The sequence below is a fragment of the Sparus aurata genome, chromosome 7 (genome assembly GCF_900880675.1).
Source record: "Sparus aurata chromosome 7, fSpaAur1.1, whole genome shotgun sequence".
Lineage (NCBI taxonomy): Eukaryota > Metazoa > Chordata > Actinopteri > Spariformes > Sparidae > Sparus > Sparus aurata.
Window position 1 is genome coordinate 12,582,960 of NC_044193.1, and position 23,116 is coordinate 12,606,075.

Genomic DNA, 23,116 nt, shown 5'->3' on the forward strand with positions numbered 1-23,116 from the left:
TGTGTACTAGCTTAGTTTAAAGTATAAGCATGCTAAATGTAGCTGATTACCACACAAAGTACAGCCGAGGCTGATGTGGATGTCATTCACGCATTCAATCATTTTGTCATCAAACAGTGTGTTTGACAAGTTTAAATTATGACAGCATTAACTGAAAACGGTTCACAATGTTTTTACACTTCATCCCAAAATGAAGTTTTGTGGCAAGTCATCCATTTCATATAAAACCACAAATGTGAACCTTGTGGTTAAAAACAAGAGGAAAATTCAGGGAATCACTGAGGTAATGAGGATTTTATCTTGAACAAAAAGGTCATGCCAAGTAGACAAGGTGCGTTACAGTGAAAGACAAAAAGGACTCAAACAATTAAAAGTACATAAAATGTCATGTTTATTTTGTTTGTCATATTTTTTTTTTTTTTTACTTAGCATTGTAAATCTATTTTCAAATAGAAAGCATTCTATACAGCATCAGGCAGGAAATGTCTCACTTTTTACACATTTGCTGTCTCTTTTGATAAATAGAGGGAAGAGGCGTGTTGGGTCACGCTAGCACGCTGTGGTAGTCTGGTGGATACACGGTTATATTTAGTGCAGTTATTGCATTACAAAGCAACCATCCCAAAAAAAAGTAGTGCAATTTTTTTTTTCTCTACTCACACAAAAAGAGGAAGTCCAGATGGTCTAAGGCGTTTTAAAGTTTTTCAATGTTAGGCTTAGTATTGCATACAGAATAAGACAGAGGAAACTAAATTAAAACCCTTGTAAAAATTGTGCTTCATAAATTGAAAAAATCTCCACTGCTTTTTATCAGTTGCTAAATTGGTCCGCTTTGAAAAACTCTGCCAAAATATAATGAAAATAGCTAATTGGTGAACTAAGACATGCAGGGCTTTAATAATTCACTCGTTCCTGTTCATCACAAATAAAAAAAAAAAAAAAAAAATCATAGGCCTGATCTGGGACAATTTGTAGTGAGTGACTTTTTAAAAGTGCATCAACCAGTGTCCAGCCAATATTGTGGAAGAAAATTCCGCAATATTAAAGTACATTGTGGATAAATAAACTGATGCATTCTGATTTCTTTTTTTTTTTTTTTTTAAGTTATAGTGTTGTTAGTGGTGTGAGGAGTGAGTAGCCCCAAAGACAAGACTATCACTACAAGACATCGAGGAGAATCAAAATCAATGCATTACTAAAATACTTAACTGTAAAAAGAATCAGATTTTCATGCAACACTTGCATAGGTTTTTTTTCTTTTTTTTCTTTTTTCAAATCATGCTGATTTTTTTTCTCTTCAAAATATACAGAACACTAGATAGAGATAGAGATAGATAGAGAGAGAGATAGATAGATAGAGATAGAGAGATAGATAGATAGATAGAGAGAGAGATACCTGTGAGACATGGAAGCAGTAAACCAGTAAATTCCTAAAGCCGGCTGTTAACGGTATCGACACTGTGCGTGAACGAAAGCAGGTCGCTGCTCGTCAGCATCACGTCCGAACTCATCGTCGTCGTCGTCATTGGCTAGAAAACGGTGCAGGAACGGAATGACATCGTGTCATGGGTGCTACGAGTCCTTCAGGAGCACGACACATTCGTTAGATGGAGTTGAGCTGCGATGAGTGTGTAGGACTTTACACCTGAGGATCTGCCTTGGTTAAAAACCGAATCGACTGTTAAAACTGCAGAACACAAAACAATGTTTGGCAAAAAGGACGCACAAGGGGGGCGGGAGAAGTGTAGAAACTGTGGATGCTACAATCAATAACGTGCTACAATCGAATTACAGGGCGATCGGTTGGGGGTTGGAGACACCGGGTGGTGCTTTGGAGGTGCAAAAGGCATGCAAGCTTACATTCTCTGAAGCCTGGATTTGAAGAGGAGCTGCAGCTGCGCAGCGTGTGCTTGACAAAATGTGAATGATTCAATGTAAACAAGCAGGTTGGCAATTATTTCATCCATTGAAAAATAACATTCCCTTTTCTTTGTTGTGTTTACATTCTCTGTGCGAGTTTTTCAGATTTTTAGAGGTGTTAAGAGAGTGATTGTGCAACAGCAAAGACAAGCGATGCCCAGAACGTACTGTACTGTACTGTGGGTGACACTGACGCCGTACTGCTTACTTACATTGTGAGACTCAGTCTGATTAACTGCATGTGTCTCCCACCTTCCGCACGCCGCCTTCAGAGTACAAACTGACTCAACACATGGATGGCAACATTTCTCTGAAACAACAAACAAGTTCATATTAACAAAATTGAACATATATAGTAGCAATGAAACAAAACCGGGTGCCCATTCAGTATATACATTGTAATCAAATGCATTACTATTTCCCATAAATGGATTCAACAGTAGACATTCCTACATTTTAGTTTATCCGTAAAGGTCATTCACTTCCTGTTCTGACGTAAATGTGCAAATAGTCTTAAAATAATTATACTCATACATGCAATAGTAAAGAGTTTAAAAGTCTTAGGAATTTTAAGGCCAGTATATGAGACATCCTACAATAGAGAAACCTTTAGGCAAAGCAGCTAAAGTTTGAGTTTGCGTACAGCTGGTAGCCTGAAACCTTTCCATTGCAGAGGTGAGTAGCCCTGTTGACTTTTATCTGAATGTGGCGAGGTCGTTACATCCCCTCGCTTTAGATAAACTGGGAGTCTGGAAGAGTGCGACTGGAAATTCTTTGATCTAGACACACTGAGGTGTCTGCTTAATAAACTGGACATCTGTTTTTCTGATTTAAGCTTTTTTCGGGGCAACTTTTTTCATCTCTAAATTGTTTGGGAACGGTCGGAGGGCTTGGGGTGATCTCGGTGCTGATCTGGAGGCCAGATCGGTCCTCAGTAGGTGTCTCGGGGCCAGGGGCGGCTGCGCTGGCGGTTGTTCCTCTGGTTGTGACCTTGCTGAGCTTCACGCTGGAGCAGCCTGTCCTGTGACTCGTGCCCGTTGGCACTGTGGGCACTGCCTGTGTGCCCACGGTGAGGGGGGTACATGTCCCTGTAAGTGCGAGCATGGCAGGGGGAGGCGTACTCATCCTCCTCCTCTTCCTCCTCCTCTTCTTCTTCCTCCTCCTCCTCCTCTTCGTCCTCCTCGACCCCCCTGTGGCACGGGCTCCCCCTCTGGCCGCGAGACAGGGAGTCGCTGGCCTCGTCAGACGGCATGAGACTGTCCTGCTCCAAGGGGGAGTGGGCCTCCTCGCCCGCCTCCTCCTCCTCGTCACCCTCCAAGCCCACCGCCTCACGAGGCTGCGGCTGGTTCTTGTTCTGGAGGATTTGAGTAGCCATGGAGGAAAAAAAAGAAAGAAAGAGTCAGAACTAAGCTCAACAATATTTCAAAGAAGCTTCACACTACATATATATTCTATTCTATTTACAAACAGCACAGACAGTTTTTCATAGACAGCAAACACACACAGCGCAGACAAAATAATGCAAACACGACATGAAGAAGGACTTTAAAGGTTCAAATCCACCTTAAAACAACGCTCACATGTGTGTTTGTGCATTGTGTGTTTTTGGCTGAATCGTTTTGAACATTAACGCCGAAGAATTACACTATTCACAATCCCACCTGAACCACATGCATGTTAGTACTTAACACAGGACCTTTGGCAGCCATGTTTCACATCTATGATTACTGAGGTATTACTGTCACATTTACATGTATGTTGTCTTGTTACACGGCAACTTGTCTTCTTTTTTTTCAATCTTTACTTGGTTTAATCAGCAATATCTATAAATATAAGTATTTACTGTGTTTGTCCTACTCAGGTTAGTTTTATATGCATGCAATAATCTTTCTAGCATTTGTTATGTGTTTTTTTTTTTAAATGCCATTTCAGTATGGCAAATTGTAAAGAGTATTTTTCTAATAAAGGGGAATTATTTATATAACCATATAAAAGTGGATATGGATAAATGCAATCACTTTTTTTCCAGTACAACCTGGAGAAAGAATCATAGCAACCAGAAACTTTTTCAGCTGAGATATTGGCTTGTCGGTATTCTTTAAAGACAGCCTCAAAACATTTGATTATAATCCTCAACTTCCAAATAGCTGAGACAATTACAAACAATGCAACACAATGGCACTTACGATGACAGTTAGAAGCATTTGTCAGCTATAAATCAGATCTGACAATCAGCACTTGGGAGTGAAACACAAAAGGGATCACAGCTTCCTTTGATTTTACCGGCAATGTTTAGAGAACATTGGAGCAGTGGTCATTGCCTTCTAGTAAGCATCAGAAATAAGACAGAACAGTACAATATATACAACATACTGGGTATGGCGATAAGGATGTTAATAATGGACATGCAGCAGTGTTTTCAGTGTGGTAAAGTCTCTTCAAAGTCCTTTTTCATTAAAGGTGTCATTTCTAAGAAATGGCCAAAATTCAAAAGCTCCAAATCTATAGGGGGCAGCAAAACCGCTTACTGCTGCTTAATATACTGGACTTACTCTACTCTACTAGCTACTAGCTGCTGTTTGCAAGCTAGTAAATGTTACACACTGTAACGCACTGAACTGAACTGAACTGAACGCAAGTGGTCCTATCAGCTGACGAGAGTCCGCACTGCAGGCTCAGATGACAGGGGAGTCACTGCGTGCAACTGGGCTCAGTGAACCAGCTTCCAAGTGGCCATGGCCATTTTGTTTATGTCAACTTTGAATGAAGTGAATTTTACGATTAGTTAACAAGGGAGTCCGAGTTTGGTAATGGATAGAAACAGCTAAAATTCACAATTCTGTTTAGTGAAAAAATATGTATAAAAATATTTTCTGTTCTGACATTTTCGGGGTTTATAACTCACAATTGGCTATTCTATCGGACTGTCTCATCTTGCAGTGAAATGCCGTACATCGGGGCTAGCTGGTTAGGATGCCTACTTCAGTAGACATCTGCAACCCAGTAGAAACGTCCTTGACATAACATCACTGCTGTTGTTTTCTTCACACTCTGTTTTAAACACAAATTCAGGCCATTTCTTACAAATGACTGCTTTAAGCGTTCACACTGTTTTGTCTGTGTGTATATAGATCGATACTACAGAGAGCAAACAGAAGAAATGCCGGTGAAACAGTTGAATGGATGGTCAGGAGGTTACATTTGGACATAAAATGTTATTGTACTGATGTTATGGTCTCTGCTCATTGTGGTGTAAATTATGCACTTAGATCAGGTGAATACATTATTAAACCATTGATCAGATGCCTTTCATTAGCATTCAAGATAGCATCATCTGCCACTGTGAGCCGGGGCACCATTCACAAAGCATGCTTGGGGAACAATCAACGCTGTTTGAAAAATAGAGAACAATGGTCAGATTCTGACATTTCACACAGCCGTTTGTATTACTTTTAAACATTACATGCGTAATTAAGGTGTTTATATAGAAGCTGCTTTGTGAACTTTCTCCCAGAAAGCTTGTGGAGCAGTGATTCACCTGAGACCATCAACTAAAGGAAAAGAAGGCAGGATGCAGTGGAAGTAAAACACGTCATTTTTTTTCTGTGGTGAGATCTGAATGAATAAAATGCTGTTCATTCACTGTCTCAGCCGCTCTGTCGTGTTCAAGTGTCGGAAGGAGTGTCAGAGGGGATCGTTGGGGTCGAGAGTGCAAATATATAAACCCTACTACTCACCCCATTTTGTAAGCGATCATTCAATTAATTCCTGTGTTTCAGAAAACTGCAAAGATGTTAAGCATGGATGAGTGAGAGGACAGACAAGACAACTGGAGACAATCAAACAAAAACAAAGGAGTGAGAATCTGAGATGAAGAGCTGGTAAAGACATTGACAACATACAACGTGTTCAGAACACGATTCCTACTTAAGAGTCTTAAAACAGTATCAAAACAGTATTGCTCTAGTGCTCTCCTGCTTTTTTAAACCGATGAGGACAAACTCACCTGTAGGCTAGAGATGGCAGAAGGCGGGGTCATCAGACTCTGCTCCAGTAACGGGTTCAGAGGGGTGTTGCCTGGGAGGTGAGTGGCACGCCAGTAGACCTCCATGTATTCAGCCAAATGCTCACATGCGTCTTCCAGCTGGTTCTCATCCAAAATGACATCAAACATATCCTACAACAGAAAGAAAATAAACATCAAAATTTACACAAGTTTATATCCAGCAGCTAAAAAAACTAAATAGACTGGCAATTGACTTTTTGGCTTTAGAAAAATGACTCTATCCGCTTAACGATTGGTTCCCTATAAACCACACTTCTCCTACGACATTTGATCCGCTAACAGACAGGATTTTTCCCCGAAAATTGACAGTTACATTTTGGCACAAAGAAAGCGCATCTGCCATTGCCCAACTGAAACAGGAAGGTTCACTATCGCCAGGTAATGGTGGAACAACTGGAATAACTGTGGAGACTCGACACTGCACAAGAAAAAGAACGTTGCTGATGGAGGAGGCATGGAAGGCGAAGAGGTAGAGTGATAGAAACTGAAGTAAAACAAGAGTGATCCGATGGGTGTTGACTCGATGGAGAGCGTCAGTGTTGTGTCAAAGTCTCCCTGAATCAGTAGGCTTCATCCTCTGGGCTTTAAAGTCACCCAATCCTTATCGAGACCAAGTGACAGACATTGCTTCCCTGGAGCCATGCTGCTAGCATGACAAAAAAATAAACTACAGCTGTTGTGGTCCGTGCTGCACACATTTCTCCCTCTTCTTTACCTTGTAAATAAAACTTCTTTATACACAATATTGATATTGTACAGGTTGATAGGGATCAATCAAACATTACAGCAGTAGAAAGAAACCAAGCCGCTTCCTCCACTCACAGGGGGGCACTGAGAGAGTTTGTCTGCAGCCATCATCTGCACATTCAGGTGCTTGCTCTGAGACTTCCCCCTGGATTTGACCAGCCTCTGGAGCACCTGACAGGAAGGTAAAACCAAAGTTAAAGGTCAAGGGAGATGAAGCAGCCTGAATCCAACGTTTGTGACTGAGGTAACTCACTGTACCTTTGGTGAGGAAACTTTGACGTAGACAATGATGGGTGCGAGGGAGGTTTTGGCTAGCTGGGCGGGATGGTTGATGGTGTCCGCGTCCAGAATCACCAGCTGCAGGGTTTTGGCGAGCTCAAATATCCTCTCAATCTCACTCTGAACCTCCGCTGCACAGACAACACACATTGGATTTTGTGAGTTTAATCTCATTGCTTTTTTTTTTTTACCAAAAGACTGTTTTCATGCTGACATAAGCGTGGTTACCTAGGCTGGAGCGAGTGTTGGATCTCTCCATTATGGGTCTTTTGTTGAGGACGGATCTCTTGGCTAAAGACAGGTCGGCAGTTACACGGGTGATTGAGATTCTGCAAACATTCGTAAAGAGGAAAAATATGCTGATCAGATTCATTGGAGTCCCAACTTTCCACAGCTACAGAGATTATTCTGTCATCGCTCCATTTTTTACTGACCTTCCCTCAAATCTGTGTTTCAGGAAGTCAAAAAGAGCTTTCTGCATCATATCCGTCACCTGTTCGGGAGAATAATAAGAGAGAAACAGGCAGTACAGCGTCAAGACACCAAAACATCCAGACAGAAAAAACAGCTCCTTTCCACACACCGTCACATCATGTCAAAGATCAATTTAAGTAGGCTGCATTACTGTACATACCTAAATATACACAGTGATGAAATGTAACTAAGTACATTTACATTATTCCATTACTTGAGTATTTCCATTTTCTGGCACTTTATAATTCAATTTGACTACATTTTGAGGGCAAATATAATACTTTTTACTCACCATATTAATTTAATAACTTTAATTACTAGATACTCTTCAGATTACATGCTGGATCAGAGCCAACGTAGTGCATTTTTGAATTATCAACATTCAGATAAATACATAAAAAACAACTTGGTTACAATCAGAAAAATGCTCAAATGTACATGTAAATATATGTGTATTTAGTCATTTAATTTAGCTGCATCAGTATTTTAAAAAATGTACCTTAGAAAATATAAACAGTGCACGGTATTCAAACTACTCCAACAAGTACAATTTACTCTACAACATATCTTAAGTACAAGTAACATCTAACACTCTGCCATCATTAGAACTTTACAGGTTACATTTAAAGGTTAATGGGCAATGTGCTAAAGAGGGGCCAGAAGTAAAATGTCCCACCAAAGAATCAGCAAAATGTTACAATAGTAAGCATGGCTACAAACTTATAAACAGTTAGATTCTTTATCTCTGCAAAGGTTGTTTTTTTTTTTTCTCCTGTGTTCGTCTTGCTTGTTTGTTGGTTGGTTTGTCAGCAGGATTACACCAAAAGTACGTAACAGATTTCCATGAAACTTGGATGGAGGATGGAGTGCGATTCTAGTTAAATACTGTTAACCATTCCATGCTGCTAATAGTTTCATGTATGTATATTGCGAAAATGCAAGTATATTGAGAAAACTAGATACTGGACTCAAACAACAAAAACAGCAGTGCATGAAAGGGTGAAAACAGAGAAAAAGCAGTGCAGTGTGAGGTAGTCACTCTCTGTCTGCTGGAGGTGAAATGGGGAGAGTCTGACCTCATAGCCCTTCAACGATGGTCCCACGAGGACCACCGGCCTCATAGAGGGCACCACATCGTAAGGGGGGACGTGTTCCTGCCAGAAATAGGGGAGGACGAGGGGAGAGGGATGAAGAACAGAGAGCGTGGGTAAGAAACGATGGCCGTTGGGTTTGTTGGCTGTGCTTCTCAGCTTGTTTGGCATGTAGTAGTAATAATAATGATAGTAACATGTAATAATGCTACAAAAACCTGTCAAACCGCCTCCTATATGCACAATCCACAGTCACAACTGTCTCAGTTGTAGTTTATGGATAAAGTAATAAACTGATAAAAGCGGAATGTCTTTGAAAAGCTTGTTTAAAAAATATTAAACTAATGTAATTGTCTACTTCAATCAATAACAGATAATCATTTGTAAATTAAATATAAAAAAGTTAGGCTTTTTAGAGGAACCAAATTAAATGCTTTTAAAGACTTTTGAGCCTGCAGATATCCCACACTACTTATTATGAGCACATGCACATCATAAAGTGCAAAAACCTACCTGTTTTTGCTTCTGTTTGGCTTGTGAAAAAAAAAAAGAAAATAACAATCAATGAAAGAAAAAATAAAATACCAGAGAGCAAAGTTGTTTTTATTCCAGCATAAATAGGGAAAGACTTGTAGTACTTACATTCACCTGCAGATGGTGGTGTGGTCCTCCAACCTCCCGTCACCATGTCGCCTAAACTAGAGGAGTTACCCCCTGTTTTCCTGCACCAACAACAACACCAAGTTATCAAACTTGTTCTGTAGAAAAGTGTCCTCAGAGGAGCTTGATGTGATAACTGACCTTTGTTTCTGCTCCTGTTTGAGTCTCATGGCCTCCAGTCGTAGAGGGCTGGGGATGAAGGTGATGTCTGCTCCTTCTTTTACTAGCCGACCGATCCACCAGTCATTGTTATATTTCTGTTGAGTTCAGAATGACAACAGATCCTTGTCACGTACATCTGTTGTTTTAATGTCACAGATTGGTTCATTATCAGTATCAACAGATAATCACTCACTTCTTTGATGTGCAGGAAGTCTTTGGCATCAAAATTGACTGCAGCTCCTTGGACGGGACAGTCCTCATCCAGAGCTCCACAGTAACTCACATTTGTCTTTACTGCAAACGCTACAGGTTTGGACTACAGCCACAATATAAACAACAAGAACAAGAGAAAAAACACTTGTCAGTATTCAAACCAACATCGTAAACGTACAAATGGATAAGCAGTAGTGGTTTGGACTAGACACATGAGTATGGCCACTTGACTCGACTTTAACAGATTATTTACTGAGATTTCAATAAAAAAGTGTAGTTCTCTGCTAAATAAAGGTTATTGCAACATAGATATGTATGATTACAGTAAACAATTTCTGGTACTATCCACACTTAAGAGACTACACTTATATACACTACACTATAAACTATATATAGTATATAGTACAGAGGAGTACAGAGGACTGATAGAGAGCTTGATGCAACATGATGCCGCTTAATATCAGCAAAACCAAAGAATTTGTGTTGGACTATTGTTCAAGAGAAACAAAAAACTGTCCAATTCCTTGTATGTGTTCACATGCTTAGGCAATAAGCGGATTCTTTTAGAGGCTACAAATTATAAAACATGGATGCTTCACATACATCTCAAAACCAACAGAATAAAGGATCCATACAATCACCACAGTTTCAAGGTGGAAACCCATTAGTGTCAGCAATTCAGTATCTGATCTAAAATAAAACATGGTCATAATCTCCCATCCTGTTCCTCAGTTATGACGTTGAATAATGAACAGAACAGTAGTTTTGCAGAACTTTATGATGTCACGTGAAGATGACCTTTGTGTGAAATGTCATCGAACTGCATTCAAATTCTTGGGTTATGGCCAAAAACATGTTTTGTGAGGTCACTGAGACCTTGACCACTGACAACCAAATCTAATCAGTACATTCTTGAGTCCAAGTGGATGTTTGTACCTGAAATTCCCTTCAGGTGTTCTTGAGATATTGTGTTCACAAGAATCGGATGATAGTTTTCATGAGCAAATCAAATCCTTACTTTTCTGACAACACATACACTTTGATCTGGTTTGACAACGACAAGTTAGGAAGCAGACAGGCGAGGAAAAGGTGCGTTTGGCACGTGGGATATAAAGACAAGTCTGTGGTCAACAAGGAACAGGCACAATAATACCAAACATGAGGCTCAAAACTGAAATGTTCAACTTTGTTTGACATTTGAGGTTAGTGTTAAAGAGGCAAGCTATAGCTTAAGCTCATGTTAACTCTGAGTTAGTGTTAACATTGAAATTGTGAAATCAGTAACTGCCAATGTAGTCACAAGATGTCTTTGTTCACAGGACCAAATACAGAGCTTAGGACTCGTCCTCGACATGGGACTGGTTGGTCTAGACTCAGAACTTTATAGCCAAAATTTGAAATTGACTTTACTTGAGGTTTGCCATCAAAACAGCATTTTGGCTGTAGATCAACAGTAGATTTAACTGTTAAGTAGTCGGGTTAGAGAAGCTGGTTAGATGTTTTATGTGAACGATGTGTATCAATGATGAAACAAAATGTGTTTTACTTGTGTGATGAAATTTGTGCATGGCAGTTGGAGGATTCAGATCTCACCACAAAGTTTGGTACATGCTGCTGAGTCCTGCACATCTTACACTGAACAGTGAGGCTTCTGGAAGATCTGAAGACTTCACTTATACATATTTTGACTTACAGTACTGTATGTGGCAGTGTAAAACACTGTATGATGTACCTTAGCTCTGTCGAGCTGCAGTTGTGCCTGGCGCTCGGCTTCACGCCGATACGCCTCGCGGTCCTCCTCTGCTGACAGGTCTGAATCCGACGGTCTACTGGTGTACGAATCAGCCGACCCCTGTAAGGAGACAGAGAGATGGACATGGAATAAGACTATTATCAATATTTGCAGAATTTGAATCAAATATTTCATAACTTACATTCAGATCATCTAATTATGCAGAGATTACCGAGGTGCATTACTATGAGGTTACATAGTTAGATCTACTGGTTCTGTTTATACTTCTGCTTTCATCTGTTTTTCTGTTCCACAGTCTTTGTGTGCAGGTGTGCATGCAAATGCGTGTCTGTATTCATGAACACATTCATGTGTGAGCCTGTGTGTATCTGCAACACAAAGCTTTGCTCTCCCACACCAGCCATCTTCTGGTAGACCAAATATAGCACAAAGGAGGCAACTGCTTCCTCTTCTCTCCTGCTTGGCCCCGCTCCATTCCATCATCCCCCACAGTGCAGCACATATACATCCTTTATTTCCCTGTTTATTCTCCAAGGACATCTCCTCATTAGCAAAATATATGGTGGCTATCATTTTTCATTGTACACGGTTTAAGGACAGGGACAGTATGCTGAAAGCAACAGATAAAGCACACAGAGAGACATTTTACACAATGGAAATGGTGATAGTAATAGGTGCTGTTGGCTTTTATGCAAAACCTGTTAGGCTGTACTTCTTGTGGTTATTTTCTTAAATGTCCATATGTTGTCAGACTAAAACATTCAGTTGTTTACATGATCAGTAGAAGATTAATCAGCAACTATTCTAAGAATCATTCATATGTTTTATGAAGCAAAAATGGCCAAATTTAACTTCTAGTTTGTGAAACGTTAAGTTTTTCTTTTTTTGGTTGTCTTAACCTGAAAATATTTCGTACTTTGACTGCTGAAAGAAAAAAAACAAGACATTAATAATGACACTGAGAACTCTGGACTCGACTAATTGGGAAAATAATCAGTTAATTGATAATGAATAAAATTGTCAGTTGCAACTATAATACAGATATATGTGTGTGCTAAAATAATCTTGTTTCCAATTCAGCTAGTAACCATCATTTTTTTTTCCAAAGAGAAAAACATGAAAATGAGAAGAAAATGAAGAGTTCTAGATGCATTTTGAGTCCTGTATGTGTGTGTGTGTGTGTGTGTGTGTGTGTGTGTGTGTGCGTGTGTGTGTGAGTGTATGTGTGTGTCGCTCTCCTATATTTGGCATCTTTGGCAACTCAGTCCTGAATCTGTCAGTAAAGAAAACCGCTGCAGCAAAAACAAATCCAAGTCAGGCAAGCGAGAGGTGAGACAGGAGACAAACAAAAAAATAAAAAGAATAAAAGAAGTGACGAAGGAGACGGACAATAAAATGTAAATAAAATAACCTGTAAATAAAACCCATCACAGGTATCTCCAGTATTCATAATTGCATTCATGTATACAAAGAAGATAAAGCAAGATGTAAAGAAACCAAAAAGAAAAAACGGCACATAGTACAGTTTTCACTTTGGTTTTCCTCTCCTCCAGAGTGCAGTGACTAAGTCCTGGTCATCCATCTTACCAACATATACAAACGAATCCTCTGGAGGACCAATTAGCAACAGCGCAACAAAAGGAAAGACAAGCTAAAAATACAAAAATAAAGTGCCCAGATATGAAAAACCACCACCACCTTTGCTTTCCCTGCACTTCAGAATGCATATATTTAGTCCAAAATAAATTTGTATCCACAATACCACTTCAAGTCCCAGAGAAACGGCGAGCGGACACCTCTCCTCCTTTATTTTGTGTGTGTGTGTGTGTGTCTATGTTAGATAACTAGATCTGATTTCTAGCACTCACAAGCTCTGCAAGGCAACACTGCACCAGCGCCAGAGCAGCGCCGAGAGAGAGAGAGAAAAAGGAGGGTGAGGAAGAACGGGATAGATAGAAAGAGAGACAGAGAAGGAGGGGGTGAATATCTTTGACAAGATACACTGAAAAGAGAAGGATGTTTACGAGGACGTAGAGTGACTGAAGGATGGTTGGAGAGACGAGAGAGGTATAAACGATTTATACGACAAGATAAAGCAAGGCTATCTCAGAGAGAAGATGAGATTAGAACATAATAAAATGCCATGAAGGAGTGGAGAGAGACCTAGATATCTATCCTCATCGTAGATAGAGGAAAATAGGGGAAACACAGCAGGAGGGGGGGAGGAAGGAAAAGGACCGTGACCATGAGAGACAGAGACACACACGGATAGAGACGGACGGATAGAGTTGCATACCTGGCTGATTAGGAGGACGGCGCTAGAGCCTGATAAAGACATGAATCTGAATTTTCTCACTGTAACCGCTTCCCTGTCTTCACTGGGAATGCACGCAAACACACACAGACATAAAAGTGAAATAAATATGGTGGTGGGCGCAGGGGAAAGGCGTTATGTCAGAGAGCTGTTTAATGATGTTAGAACACAGAGAGCTGCCTCGGCTGTGATTGCTATTAATTATTAATGTTTGGACAAGAGGCTGCGGACTGCTGTTGCACAATCTTTGTCCTGGATACTTGTTTTTTAAAAACAAAGTTACCACCATTAAACTAAAAAAAATCTACTCTTTGTATTTTGGCTGTAAAGCCAAGCTGCAATGCAGAGTGCAACAATCTGAGTACATCCTTATCATCTAGTCTGAGAATGTCTTGTTTTCTATTTTTTTTTTACTGCTAATGTCCCCGTCTGGGGGCTCAATTTAACTCTGTTCCTTCCTATTCAGCTTCTGTGATTATTCTTCACACACTGCAACACTGATGGCCTCAACTCCATAGGGACGGGCCAACGAGGAAGTGTGTCATCCAGCTAGTCGGTTTCACAAAAGAGAACAAGTCATCCTACAGTCTAGGGACAGAGCGGCAGGGAATTTCTGCATCTATTTTGATTTTACATCCAAATGTGTTCTTGTTGTTTTTTAGCAGGACGTGTAGACATGCCATCACCATCGGCTCTGTTGTATATTTTTGGGTGAATTAACTGGTCAACTGTGGAAAAGTGATGTATACGTCAACTTTAAAGCAACACTCCTTGATTGAAAATGAAAATCAAAAGGCAAGATTGGAAGGCACCAATTTAAAATTGATTGACAAGCCTTTTCAACACAAGGACACTAGACAAGTTAACCTGTACATTTTCTGATGTTATTAAACCTCTGATAATTGATTTTTGGCCCATTTTGGATGGAGATGGAGTCAGCATGGAGAACACGGTTGGGTTCGTCAGCTACTAAATGTTAACAAGTTGCTAACTTTGTCTGCTGTCTGGTGCTGAGCAGTAAGTGCACAGCAAGTTTATCCGGTTCTATCAGAAAAAAAAACTGCATGTTGTGGTCAAATACAAGCTTAGAACGAACCAAAACAGTAAAGTTAGGGCTGGTAAACCAAAACAACGAGCTAAAAGAAGCTCAAAGGCTCCGTAAAAACCTACAGAATAGTGATAATTCTTGGTGAGTTCATTACTACAGTTTGAGCGACACCTTTCATGGCACACATATTAAACTGATCCATTGTTAATATACACAAATTGAGTATAGCCACATAAAGTTAGAGCTACCACACCGAACATTCATGGCACTCCGCCATTAAATGCATCTTTATTTCAGGAGTTATCCCGCTCAGGTAAGTTGGGATCCCACCCGGTGACAGTCACACTTCTCGCTGATGGTCTTGTTTGCTTATGTAGGTCATACAGAGGCATCAGTATTAATTTGAAACTGTTTCATTATAAATTGAATGTCTCTCGTTTATATCAATAATGTTTGTGAACCCCTACGATTATACCCTAAACTCAAGTTAAATCTATAGTAAAAAGTTAAGAAAATAATGGACTTAATGAATCAATAAGGTGCTGATATTTACCATCCCCCCAGTAGAGATCAGGGTTGACATAATGTCATTCAGTCAGATTTAAAAATCTTTCTTGATAATGGGGTAATTAGAAAAAAATGAAAAACTGCCTTTGCCTTTCCATTATAATCACTCTCAGTGAAAAAAAGTGGAGCAAACATTGTAGTCAAAGGCCATGACCGTTACAATTTCTAGATAAGCCACTAGCACACTAACAAGCATCAACATAGAGACAGCTTCAGAGGCATTTTTTGCAGCATAGCTGTGAGAAACTTGACATTTTAAGAGTCACTGACATGAATTTTGCAGTTTTAAGACCAACAAGCCCAGTTACAGTTGTGTTTGTTCAGCCAGTGTTCATGTTTGAATAAATGAGAAAGGAGTTGTATGTGTGTGTATTATTTACTGTGCGACTTACCTACTTAAAGACATTTTATCTACCTTTGACATGTTGGATGATGCCAATGATAACATGCTGATGTTTTTCATCCATAATGTTAATCATAATCATTATTTTAGTTAAGTTAGTTAGCATGCTAATGATCGTATTCAATTAGGGGTAGGGGATGTCACCTTAATTTACAGAAAGAAATTTTTAGACTTTTTTTGCCGTGACGGTATTATCAGTTTCAAAAATAAAAGGGATTGGTCATCTCACAGCATTTATTTGGAGAAAACCCAACAAATGTTTAAGTACATTGGTCTACAACTTGTCTATAAGTTACATTTACCAACAAACACATCATGATGGATCACAGAGCAGAAAAGCTTCTGTGTAATTCAACATCTAACCAGCTACTGTGGTTATTTAATCACCTTCAAACATGGCTTAATGTTCAACCAGTATCTCTTGACTGTCTCTTAATACTAAATACATTTGCATTGCTCCAGCGTGCTACAATAGACAAAAAATGGCAAAACTTAGTTTACAAGTTTGAACTTGTTAACAAGTTGTTGCTGTCCCTTATCAAGAAAGCAGTTCGAAGTAAAATGGTAATCGCTGTTGTGGGGACATCTTCATGGAAAATAAAGTTAATCCCCTGGGTCTACACTTCCTCAGACGGTGGGAGTAGATGAAGACAATTCTTGCAGACGAAAGTTGGGTTGGGTTTGTGTTGGTGAAGTCGGCGTTAGCGAGGAAAACAGTAGTTGCTGGATGTCATTTTAGTCCTATGACTTTATGTTTAGCCCTATAGCTGCAAGCTAACAAATCTACAGTAAAGCACACTATTTTTAATACGCTAAAACATTTATGACTGCAATTCGAAATCCATGTCGTACCAGACTGTCACACTGGTGATGTTGATGAAACCGCTATTGGCTACAGCCCACCCCTATACTGAATGAACAAAAATCAAAATTATTACAATTCACCCTCTGGGGATCATGAATTACAGCACTAAACTTCATGGCAATGCATAAAATAGTTGTTGAGATATTTCAGTCTGGGCCAAAGAGGTGAAAAACAGCTTGACATACAGTAGCCTTCCTAGAGCCACAACACAAGCATGGCCAAAAACGATACTTGGTACCTGGAGAGCAGAAGAAAACTCAAGAATCTAAAAGCTGGTAGTGATGTCAGGTATCCATGGTTTTTAATAAATGGATTAAAAACACTTAAAAAACTACACTCCTTTTGAAATAATGTAATCTAAAAATGCAAAGAGTGCATGCTAAGGCTAAAATCTGATTTATTTGCCTTTATTTGCAGGAAGAAGAGTCTGCACAACAGCAGAATATATTATTCAGGAGGCTGAAACACCTTTCCCTCAGAGCAAAAAAACCCTAAAAAACTGCAAGCTCCAGCGATTTGGAAATCCAGCAGCCAAATATCCAATTTCAAAAAGTGTTCGATTAACTGTGCAGTCGTAATTCAATGTCAGCAAGTTACACATGCACGGAGCTCTCTCTGATACACAAAGCAATAAATCACTCCATGGTTACATCAATCTCAAAGTCAAGATCAGGCGTACTGTGTGTTAAATTGATCAATCACGAGGATCGGCGAGGAACCGCGAAGAGCGAAACATGGGATGACGGTCGGTAATCAAAAAGTAAAGCAGGTGAAGGGATGAGAGAAACAAAAGCGTCTGTCGAAAGAGGGGAGGCAATGTGAGGGAGGAAGACAAAAGAGCACAGAGAGAGGAGCGACGACAACATGATGGAAGGAGAAGTTTCAGACAGGGGGAAGAAGAAGCTGACTGTGTTGTACTTACTCAGTTAATGTTGTGATGCTGCTGCTGACGGTCCCTCCCTCTCTACACACTACATGCTGTAAAACGCAGACTGACTGTACGGTATCCCATCCCCTAACCAGGGACGACCTGCACTGGAGCCGACACCGGCAACACCTTCTTTTCTATTCTTACCCCACCTCATCCACAAATTCCCCCCCCCCCCCCCCCCCCCCCCCCCCCCAACCCCACACATACACACACACACCACGCGCACACACACACACACACACACACACACACACACACACACACACACACACACACAACAACCAACACAGCTTTTGCGTCACTTGATCAAATCACCTCTTTAAATTTACATCCCATTCGCAGTAATGTAAGTTCAACATGCACAGGTAGAGAGAGGAAACTGAGGAGAAACTGCTGGTAAAACAACAACACAGCTCCAGATTTCTCCTCCTGCCTCTCATGTCCTACATACAACACATACATCTACACTTATGGCAGCATACTGCTTATTGTATCCTGCTGCAGAAATGAGTCATACTCCACTGCTCCTCCATAGACACCCCACCCCTATCACAGACAAGAAACTATCTGCTCCGTGTGTGAATTTCCCTCCTTCTGCATTAAACACTTCATATCAACTACGGTTGTTGTGCGTGCAGGTTGAAGGTAATGATTGAAAAGAAACTAAAGGTGCTCGTGTGAACAATGAACCCACATATCACATCGCCTGAGGCCTTCAAAATGAGCATCATGAATATTTTAAGCCGTGCAATATTCTCAGGGAATCTGGAGATTGTCATTAAGCCCCCCGATCAGGATAACTAATGTCCCCCTCCTGAAGAAGATGTCTGCTCAGCCGTTTTTTTTCCCTCCTTCTCACCAACGTCTCGCAGTTGCCCTGCTTCACATTCCCTCATGCCAATGGCGCTCTGCATGAAACAGAGGTATTTTAAATCTCATGTTTGCAGGTGTCCAGCAAATGACTCATTATGGAAAGAAAGGAGTATAATGCCTCTTATCCTTGAAAGGTTATGAGTGGATTTTAATGTGAAACTTATTTTTACTATAACATTCCAATATCTTCATTTCAGCTATGATTAAAACTACAAAAGCAAATTCACTGGCAACAGCCAAGAATGCCTAATATGTGCTGGTTCCAGCTGCTCAAAGCTGATACACCAGGCCGCCCGGGCTGTCGGTAAGCGTCTGTGGTCTCGCAGTGTGTCCCGCGCGGCTGGCACTAGTCAGCCCTTGTTGGCGGTTTTCGTGGCCAATTGAGCACTTAGAATTGGCGGCAGAGCCCGTTAGTGAGCGAAATCACAGTGATTGGCTCTTCAGATCAGCGAATCAGTGCATTCGAAGAGAAACAAACAAAAAAAGGGGCCGCTGTCGTAGCTATGATTTCACCATTAACTGCAAATTAACATATTCTCTAAGTAACTATCATATAAGCGAGAGTGGTGTAAAGAAACATTGTTTTAACGTAACAGCAATTTGTAAATCCATAGTATTCTGGTTTCCTCTTTTATATGACAAATACAGACTACCGCTACCTGGCGGTATGGAGTGGTATGTCCTGTGACGCTTTCGACTTTAGTCTTTGTGGTTTGTTTAAACTGCAGCTATTTGACATGCAGCAGCTAAACAGTCAGGGTGTTTTTTTACAAAGCATGGCCAACTTTAGTTGTTTGATAAAATAAACTCCCCTACAAAATCACACCAGTTATTCTTTCATAATTATTTTCTTCAAAATAGAGTTTTCCATTCATTTTACATATCGCAATTTATTTTGCAGAAAAGCAAACTATCACAAGGCCAGTTTTTTCCAGTAACATGCAGCCCTACATTATATCCACATTACTTGTGATTACTTACTATATCTACAATATTGTCATAATACTGAGTCCTGGTATTTATGAAGTGATTTTAAGAAGATTTCAAAATGTCAAGACATATATCATGCATTGCAATAGCTATAGCCTAAAGATATTATTTTAGAGCCATATCACGCAGCCCTATCAGCCAATAATTTTTTTTAATTTTATTTAATGACCATTAATAAGTTTATCAAATTAGTTTCAGAGTATTTTTCTGTTAAACAACTAATCAATTAAATGTTTCAGCTCTAATTTGATCGTTGTAATGTATGTTTATTTGATATACAGCATGTCTGGATTAACTACTTAAAACGTATATAGAATTCTGTATAAATAATCTACCATTAGATGTGTAATTAAGTAGCTGAATGAAAGCAAAATCATCTGCAACTAGTTATGGTTCTTGTGACAAGGCTTTTTCACTATTTTATGCTGTTTTACAAACAAAAGTTTGCCAATGTGAGTCTACACTAAAAATGACAAGCTACTAAGTAAAAATGGTGATTGTATAGCAAATCAGCGCAGCTCGGTTTGACAAAAGTGCTGAAGTAGAAAAACGAAGAACTGAGTTGAAAATGATTTTGCTTATGAATTTACCTTTTCGTTTATAAAAACACAGTTGTTATATTTCTTGCTTTAGAAAATTACAAGCTAAGTTTAAATGATTATGTGACTGTCAGAAATTAGATTGGATTTTTGGACAATCAACTTATCAGTGGACAAAGTCTAAGCACCACTTATTCTACTGAAGAGGGATTTCAAGTTCTTTCAATCGACTATGTTTTTAGATTTTCAGTGAAGGATTTGGTTGGTGAGGTCCAGGCAAAAGATGTTTTAGACACCTCAGGACTTCAACTAACGGCATCTATTAATCTGCAGAATACTAATTTATCCAGAATAGTCCATTTATTGATTAATTGTTCAGTCTACAAATATTCATAAAACAGAAGAAAATTCAGTTTTCCTTAAGCCCAGCCTGACATGGTTAAATTGCTTGTTGGATTCTACTTCAAAACCCAAGACAGATTAGTTTATCATCATATACACCAAAGACTGTTTGTTATTTTTACTTGTATTATTACTCAAAATAATAAATTAATGATGAAAAAAGCTGAGGAGTAAGTACTCCTACTAATTGATTACTCAACTACTCAATGCAGTCAGTGTAATTATATGATGTGTGTGTATGTTTTGATGTTTAAATGAACTGTCTAATTGTACCCACTCTGGATGAATTAATCAGGACTAACTGGATATTTCAGATATATTCTCCAGACGCCTGTGCAAAAGCCTGCAGGAATAATGAGAGAGAGAGTCTTGTAGTTTCTGTCATTAGTACATCAGGCTCTTTGGGAAGGGATATTTGAATCCTTCCCCACTCCTGACTTCCCCTCTTTGATGTATCGAGGCTCATGAACCTTGGGGATCTAGCGATTTGGGATGAGCTCTTGCATGCACAGTCTGTCTGTGGCCCGGTTAAACCTCTTGACTCTTCACAACCTAACTGAACAGGGATCAAGTTCTCCCCTCTCCTGGACTCACTGTGAAACTACAGCCACCTTTGCTCTACACCCAAATCAAATCAAATCAAATCTGTCTTCATAAAAGCAGCACACAGAGGTTAATCAAGACTGGTTTGATTTTACACCATCAAATCAACTGGTCTAGATGAGAGGTTATGGTTAACACACGGCCACGCAGTGACAGCGTGAGGGGAATCTGATGCTCAGAAATCCTTTTCTCTGTTTCAGTTACAGATCTTCTTAAATAACATCGAATCGCCATCTGAGTCTTCGGCACGTGCTTGACCTGAAAACATTAATTAAAAAAACTGGGCTGTGCTGGGATTTTGATGTAACACACTCCCACTTTCAAGCAGTCTGCTGCTCTCTAGTGGGCAAAACAACAACTGAAACTGAGGAGAAATCTCTGCGGATGGAGATGAAGAGCAGAAACATCCATGTATTGGATACAAGGATAATAGATACAGAGCTACAAATGTGTTTTTGTCGCTATTTAGAGTCCAAAAGAGGGAACCTCCATTTCCCCAAAATATCTCAAACCTGAACAGTAATTTGGCTGCTGCACCAATGCCAACACAACAATGGAGACACCTGTTCTGTTGGAGAAAGCAACTTTAAACCCTTATAGCTCGATCCAGAGCACAACATGTCCTACACTTTCCATCGCAAGTTACAGTTGTTCCCTCTGTGTGATAATCTGCCTGACCGTGATGTGGCAGGGCACGATGTAGCCAACAAAGCATGCATGCATAAGGAAAGAGCAGCCAACAAATGGCTCCCGGGGGCTTTTTACCTGCCGTTTGATGAAGCTGGATGTTGTGTCAGAAGACGTGCTTCCATCAGAGCGTTTGAAGCGGCTCTTGCGTTTAGGCAACTTCCTGGGCAGCTGTGATGACAGAGACACAGAGATAAGATGAAACAGCTCACACTATGTGGGTTTTTAAGTATTTTTCCTTACAAATTTGCTGAAATGTAACCCTAGATGTAAGGGAAAAGTGGTGTAAAAGTGCTGCTCTGCACCAGACCAGCGACTACAAGGAGCAGTAGCTTCACAGAAAATTACAGGACTGACTTGATCTATCTGCACATTCTGGTCTGTGTAATGCAGGAGACAGCTCTCCTCAGGCCTCTTGTAACACGGTCCATCAATAAGAAAAGCATGGATATTGCAGTGTGTGCTGACAGGCCCTGTAGATTCAGGCTACAGGTGAGTCAGAGTCATTGTCTGTGTGTGACTGCCTTTACACCAATACATTTCAGCATACAGCACCAGCCATGTTACTGGTTCTCCCTTGCATTAGTGAATCGAATATCAAGGCAGGAAGAGCGATTGACATGAAATATTAAAACATTAATTCAGAATCCATTCAAGCCCGGATCTCAGATGGAGATTTGATCCTGTTGGTGTGTATATATGTGTGTGTGGGAGATGAATAATAAGCATATGTGAGCCCACTTTATGATCGCACCCTCTGGCTTTTTCACCGATGAAGCATCTATCTGCAGTTTCAGTGAAGGCGGAGGTGAAAAAAAAAAAAAAAAAAAAGTATCTCGCTGCCAAAACGCGACGCCTCGATTTACAACAACAAGTAGCGAAACATTAAGCTAACCGTTTCTCACTTCACTCGGCGAGGATGATACTTAAGACGTGTGAATAAAGAAGTGAAGTGTGTGAATTTACCTGAAAATAGTGCGATTGAGAGCCTGTTTCCACAGCAGACAGTGGGTCTACGGGTGATTTGGACATTTTGACTTGCACCATCTATTGAGAGCGCAGGGAGGCGGGATGCACACAGACATGGGTTACTGGAGGAAACAAGGGACACAAAATACATCTATATGCAGTAGAAGCAGCGGGGAAGCGGCATGAAGGAGCGAAAAAGATGGAGGAGAGGAAAAAAGCGACTGATATCCAAAGCTCAAGGCTCGCTTGGACTCCCGGGTGAAAAAAAACAAACAAAATATGTGTTACGTCGGGGGGGAAATGTAGCTTAAAGCGAGCCGGAAAAATACCGGAGCTAAAATAAACCGTTAGGACTGAAGCGTCATCGCTCGAGCAACCGCTCAGGTCCGTACTAAGTGCGAGTCTCTGCCGGGGGTGTCAAGGTTAGCTTAACCGGCACCGAAATCAATTTACACCGGGATAAAGCAACACGATTTCAATCTTCATTTTTAGAAGACTACTTTTAAATAAAAAACACTGTTTGTGCGTGATGTTTGTTTTATTGGGGATTCAAAAACGGT

General features: G+C 40.1%; 1 protein-coding gene across 3 annotated transcripts; it reads right to left on the bottom strand.

The window, feature by feature from the left end:
• Window positions 1–367: 367 nt before the first annotated feature.
• On the bottom strand, window positions 368–22,965 carry cacnb3a (calcium channel, voltage-dependent, beta 3a). 3 transcript variants are annotated; one of them, XM_030422625.1, is made up of 15 exons: window positions 22,554–22,965; window positions 21,666–21,758; window positions 11,345–11,464; window positions 9,593–9,715; window positions 9,379–9,494; window positions 9,220–9,299; window positions 9,091–9,110; window positions 8,563–8,640; window positions 7,447–7,505; window positions 7,241–7,341; window positions 6,992–7,143; window positions 6,809–6,904; window positions 5,927–6,097; window positions 5,658–5,703; window positions 3,137–3,274 (listed from the first exon to the last, which is right to left on the bottom strand). In XM_030422625.1, the coding sequence occupies exons 1-14, from the start codon at window positions 22,632–22,634 to the stop codon at window positions 5,674–5,676; spliced, it is 1,320 nt and encodes a 439-aa protein (XP_030278485.1). In that variant the 5' UTR covers window positions 22,635–22,965; the 3' UTR covers window positions 3,137–3,274; window positions 5,658–5,673. The 3 variants fall into 3 exon arrangements, with proteins under 3 accessions (XP_030278481.1, XP_030278484.1, XP_030278485.1); XM_030422621.1 differs by lacking the exon at window positions 5,658–5,703 and having other exon boundaries at window positions 368–3,274; XM_030422624.1 differs by lacking the exons at window positions 5,658–5,703; window positions 21,666–21,758; window positions 22,554–22,965 and adding an exon at window positions 13,662–13,769 and having other exon boundaries at window positions 368–3,274.
• Between the last annotated feature and the right edge of the window lie 151 nt (window positions 22,966–23,116).